This window comes from Carcharodon carcharias, chromosome 3 (genome assembly GCF_017639515.1).
Source record: "Carcharodon carcharias isolate sCarCar2 chromosome 3, sCarCar2.pri, whole genome shotgun sequence".
NCBI lineage: Eukaryota > Metazoa > Chordata > Chondrichthyes > Lamniformes > Lamnidae > Carcharodon > Carcharodon carcharias.
In genome coordinates this window covers 161963687-161969686 of record NC_054469.1, presented here as the reverse complement: position 1 = coordinate 161969686, position 6000 = coordinate 161963687, and the positions used below count along the sequence as shown (strand labels likewise).

Below are 6000 nucleotides of genomic sequence, written 5' to 3'. Positions count from 1 at the left end.
CCTCGAATCTCTCACTCTGAGGTGCGGGGGTCTGACGGTTTGGTGGAGCTGCCTGAACAGTTGCCGGTTATTATTTAACTTATTCCTATATTTGGTTTTTTTTGTGCGTGTGTGTGTTTTTTGGTGTAGGACAAGCGGTCTCCGCTGCTGTATCTGCTGCTGCGTTGTGGCTGCTACTCTTTTGCTCTGTGTTCACTGATGAGTGTGCGAGCTCAACCGCCGCCGCCCGGGGTCCTTCTTCCTAGTGTCGCGTGTTTTGGACGTATGTTGTGCGACTCGGGCATGGCGTCGCTGCGGGGTCGGAGTGGGGACTGAGGCTGAACGTGGAGTGGAGCCGCTCCCTGAGAACATGATGCCCGGAGAATCCCGTTCACAGGCGGCTGAGGTGGTGGCGGACGCTGTGACCGCGGGCTCAGCCTCCTGTATGAACTGTGACACCTTACAACAGGTAAATGGCCAATGCCTGTGATTCCGAACCTACAACATCGGAGCAATGGCTGGAAATTGGAAGCAGCACATAATAATGAGCAATGGATTATAATAGAGGATGTGTATGGGCATTGAGATTAAAGGATTGAAATAGAGCAATACTTAATGATAGCGGTCAGTGGATTATGATGGTGAGTATAGTGTGCATTAGGTTGAGACAGAGCAATGGTCTGAAATAAGATTCAGTACATTATAATACAGACCAAAAAAAAATAGAAGCAGCAGTGTATTATAATAGACAACAAAGGATTATTATAGTAGGGGCTTGCATTATAGTGACAAGCAATGCATTGTAATACAGTTGTCAATGATAATTAACTATCGATTAGAATGTAGGGAAATACATAATAATAGACCATTTGATTATAATGCTGAGAAAGAGTGGCGGGCCCCCAAAGTGAAGACAATGTGGTTGAGTGGTGGATTGTAACAGCAACTATTGGATTTTAATCAAGATGATTGTATTTTCATAGAAAATAATGCCTTAAGTTTGAGATGAGCACAGATCATATTAGGTATTACATAGAGAAAGACTTGTATTTACATAGTGTCTTTCAGGATGTCCCTAAGTGTTTTACCACCAATGAAATACTTGAAATGTAAGTCATATTGTAATGTAGAAAGGGTGACAGGCTATTTTCACACAGAAAAGTCCTGTTAAAAGAATGTGATAATGTCTGGATCAACAATTTTAATGATGTTCATTAAAGCATAAATGTTGACCTGAGCACCCAGGAGAACTGCACTACTCTTCCTTGAATAGTGCCATAGGATCTTTCATATCCACTTGGGAGGGCAGACAAGGGCCAGTTTAACATCTCATTGGAAAGATGACACCTCTGACCATGGAGCAAGAGGACTGTATCCTAGGTTTTGTATTCAGCTATCTGGTGTCGGGCTGTTTTGATCTGAGGCCAAAAGGCTGAGCTACAGCCAATATCTGTTTTACAATAGGGAGTGAGCATTACGTTATAATGGAGTATGGATTACAAAAGAGAACAATATAAACGTTAAATTATAATACCCATCTTTGCATTATAGTAGTTTTATATTATATAATTTAAAATAATTTAAAATGTAATTGAATATAAATTATGGTTCAAAGGGCATTAAATTATAATTGACAGTCGAATTATTGTATATACAGCATTGATTTGACTTGCATTTTGAAATGGATTTTAAAAAAGAAACTATGTTATAATTTTGTTGTTTTCCTGAAATAAGAAAACAGCGTAAACGCCATTTTTGAATTATATGGCTTGTAGGTCTAAAAACCATATAATTTAAAAATGGCATTTACACTGTTTGCTTATTTCAGGAAAATAATCTATGTATACAAGGATGATGTGCCCAGCCTGATTCTGTAAACAAATAATATGAAACCAATTATCACTTCATTGAACTGCATTGTAGTTTCCTGCTGTCACCGCTTATCTTCGAACTGTACCCATTTAGTATAACTTAAAATGCATATTAATGTAAACTTTTGCAGACTTTGTGTCTCTCATAACAAGTATCTGGTTTCCTTCAATAATAGAATCTCAGGCATAGATGTGTTTTGCTGTTTTACGAATATACGATCATAGGAAATAGGAGCAGAAGTAGGCCATTCAGCCCCATGAGCTGCTCCGCCATTCAATAAGGTCATGCATGATCTGTTTGCATTTTGAATTCCACATTCCCATCTCTCAGTGATAACCTTAGATTCTTGTTAGGCAAGGGAATCAATCTACCTCTGCCATAAAAATATTCAATGACTGTGCCTTCTGAGGCAGAGAGTTCCAAATCGTACAAAATTCTGAGGGAAATAATTTCTCCTCATCTCTGTCTTAAAAGGCCAAGCCCTAATTTTAAAACAGTGTCCCCTAGTTCTGGACTCACCCACAAGAGGCAACATCCTTTCCACGCCCATCTTGTCAGGACCATTCAGGATCTTTTATACTTCAATCAAGTCACCCCTCACTCTGCTAAACTCCAGTGGAAACAAGCCCAGCCTGCCCTCATAAGACAACCCGCTCATCCCAGATATCAACCTAGTAAACCTCCTCTGAACTGCCTCCAATGCATTTACAGGAGACCAAATAATGACACCAAAACACAGTATTCAAGATGCAGTCTCCCCTATGCCCTGTATAACTGAAGAATAACATCCTTTCTTTGATGTTCAATTCCTCTCATAATAAAGGATAGCATTCCATTAGCCTTCTTGATTATGTGCTATACCTGTATATTAACTTTTTGTGATTTGTGCACCTAGATCCCTCTGCACCTTAGAATTCTGCAGATGTCCTCCATTTAATTAATACTCTGCTTTTTTATTCTTCCTGCCAAAGTGAGCAACTTCATATTTTCCCACGTTATATTCCATCTGCCAGATTTCCAGCACTCATTCACCCTATCTATATCAGTCTGCAAACTCCTTATGTCTTCTTCACAACATACTTTCCGACCTTTATTTGTGTCATCTACAAATTTAGCTACCATGTTTTTGCTCCCTTCATCTAAGTTATTGATGTAAATTGTAAAAAGCCAATACTGTATGTCCTTCCTAAAATGGTCAAAACTGCTTACGGGACTCCAAGTGTGGTCTAACCAGAGTTTTGTGGAGTTGAAGCATAACTTTTACTTCCTTGTATTCTGATTCTTTAGATATAAAGGTCACTACTCTTCCAATTTAATACAATAATTTTTATTTGCTTTATTTTTGCACTTACAAATGCATCACTAACTTTTTCTTCAAAGATTATTCTTTTTCTTCAAAGACTAGTATTTTAAACTTAAATAAGGGCAACTATGTGGGCATAAAAGCTGAGCTAACTGAAGTGAACTGGGATACTTGGCTAAGGATAGATCAATAGAGGAGCAGTGGCAGACATTTAAAGGAATATTTCAGAATACTCAGGATAAGTATATTCCTGCTATAAAGAAAAATTCTAAAGGGGGGACCCACCATCCGTGGTTAACTAAAGAAGTTAGGAAAAGCATCAATTGTACAAAGATGAGTGGCAGGTCAGATGATAGGTCACAATATAAAGAACAGGAGAGAATGGCAAAGTTTAATCAGGAGAAAGAAATTAGATTATTAGAGGAAGCTAGCTAGAAATGTAAAAATGGATGGCAAGAGTTTCTACAGGTATTTCAAAAGGAAAAAAGTAAGCAAAGTAAGTGTTGGTTCTCTAGTGAGTGAGAACGGGGAGCTAATAGGAGATAAAAAGGAAATGGATGGAATGAGCAAATATTTTACTTCTGTCTTCAATATAGAGGGTACAAAAGCATTCCAGTAATAGCCGTAAATCAGGAGGTGAAGGGAGAGAGGAACTTGGTGAAATTACAATCACTAGGGAATGCAGTTCTGAGCAAACTGATGGAGCTGTGGGCTGACAAGTCTCCGGGTCCTGATGGACTTTATCCTAGGATCTTATAAGAGGTGACCAATGAAGTCATAGATGTGTTGATGTTAATTTTCCAAAATTCCCTAGATTCTGGAAAGGTTCCACCAGACTGGAAAGTAACAAATATAACCAAAATTCAAGAAAGGAGGGAGGCAGAAAACAGGAAACCGTAGACCAGCTAGCTTGATATCTGTTTGAGAAAGGTATTAGAATTGATCATTAAGGAGGTTATAGCTGAGCACTTAGAAAAACTCAAGTTAATTAGGAAGAGTCAGCATGGTTTTGTGAAAGTGAAATTATATTTAACCAATTTATTTGGATTTCTTTGAAGGAGTAGCATGTGCTGTGGATAAAAGGGAGCCTGTAGATGTGCTGTACTTGGATTTCCAGAAGACATTTGATAAGGTGCCACATCAAAAGTTATTGCAGAAAATAAAAGCTCATAGTGTAGGGGGTAACGTATTAGCATGGATAGAAGATTGACTGGCTGACAGAAAACAGAGAGTATGTATAAATGGGTCTTTGTCTGATTAGCAGGATGTGACTAGTGGGGTCCTGCAGGGGTCTTTGCTGGGGCCTCAACTTTTTAACAATACTGTAGCCACAGTATTTATATGGATGTGAGCGCCGCTGGCATAGCCAACTTTTGTTGCTCTTCCTAATTGCCCTGGAGAAGGTGGTGGTGAGCTGCCTTCTTGAACCCCTGCAGTCCATTTGGTTTATGCACATTCATAGTGCTGGTTTGAAGGGAATTCCAGGCTTTTGACTCAAAGACAGTGAAGGAACCATGATATAGTTTCAAGTCAGGATGATGTGAGGTTTGAAGGTGATGGTGTTCCCATTCGTCAGTTGCCCTTGTCCTTCTAGAGTGGTAGAGGTCGAGGGATTGGAAGGTGTTGAAGGAGGGATGCAGCAGTGTCCCTTATGGATGATACACACTGCTGCCATTGTAAACTGGTGATAGAGGGAGTGAATGTTTAAGATGGTGGATGGAGAACTGATCAAGTGGCTACTTTGTATTGGGTGGTGTTGAGCTCCTTGAGTGTTATTGGAGCTGCACTCATCCAGGCAATTGGAGAGCTTTTGATTATGCTCCTGAATTGTACCCGGTAGATGGTGGACAGGCTTAGGAGAGCCAGGAAGTATGTTACCACAGAATTCCCAGCCTCTGACCTGCTCTTGTAGCTACAGCATTTATATGGCTGGCCCAGTTCAATGATAATCCACAGGATGTTGATAGTGGGGGATTCAGTGATGGGAATGCCATTGAATGTCAAGAATGTTTAGATTTTCTCTTGTTGGGGATAGTCATTGCCTGCCACTTGTGTGGCGCTAATGTTACTTGCTACCTATCAGCCCAAGCCTCAATATTGTCCAGGTCTTGTTGCATTTGGACATGAACCACTTCAGTATCTGAGGAGTTGAAAATTGTACAGAAAACTGTGGAATCACGAATGAAGTTCCCCACTTCTGACTTGATGATGGAAGGAAGGTCATTGATAAAAGAACTGAAGATGGCTGGGCCTTGGACGTTACCCTGAAGAACTCCTGCAGTGATGTTCTGGGCCTGAGATGATTGGCCTCCAACAACCATAACCATTTTCCTTTGTGCAAACTATGACTCCAATCAGTGGAGGGTTTTCCACCTGAACCCCATTGACTCCAATATTGATCGGGTGCCATGATGCTAGGTTTTATATTCCTTATAAGTTATAAATTATTGGATAATTCAAGTTTTTAGGGCAAAAGCTAACTTCGAATTACCAGTAGTAGATTGCCTTTTATGCATGGGCATGTGCAGAGCCATCCATAATCTGGAAGGAAACTGGAGCAGCCAATATGAACAGCAATGTAACAAGCCTCAGAGTCAGAAGCTTATAGGTTCATTTTTCACTTCAGTGATTCATAAACTTGGCTGACACTCTGCTGTAGTGCTGAGGGAGCACTGCACGGTTGGAGATGCATTCTTTCAGATGAACTGTTAAGCCGAGGCCCATTTGCTCTTTTGGGTGAATATAAATGATTCCATGGCACTATTTGGAGGAGGAGCAGGGGACTTCTACCCAGTGTCCAGATGATATTTAAACCTAAACCAAAATCTCTAATGAGAAAACAGGTA

At 40.1% G+C, this 6000-nt stretch overlaps 1 protein-coding gene across 1 annotated transcript in view; it reads left to right on the top strand.

Moving 5' to 3' along the window:
* The first annotated feature begins 283 nt into the window (after nt 1–283).
* The window catches only part of ice1 (KIAA0947-like (H. sapiens)), a 152251-nt gene continuing 146534 nt past the window's right edge, over nt 284–6000 (top strand). The window contains exon 1 of the mRNA XM_041183929.1: nt 284–448. Within this exon, the coding sequence (XP_041039863.1) occupies nt 350–448 (99 nt within the window). The 5' untranslated portion in view covers nt 284–349. The remainder of the gene's footprint in view (nt 449–6000) is intronic.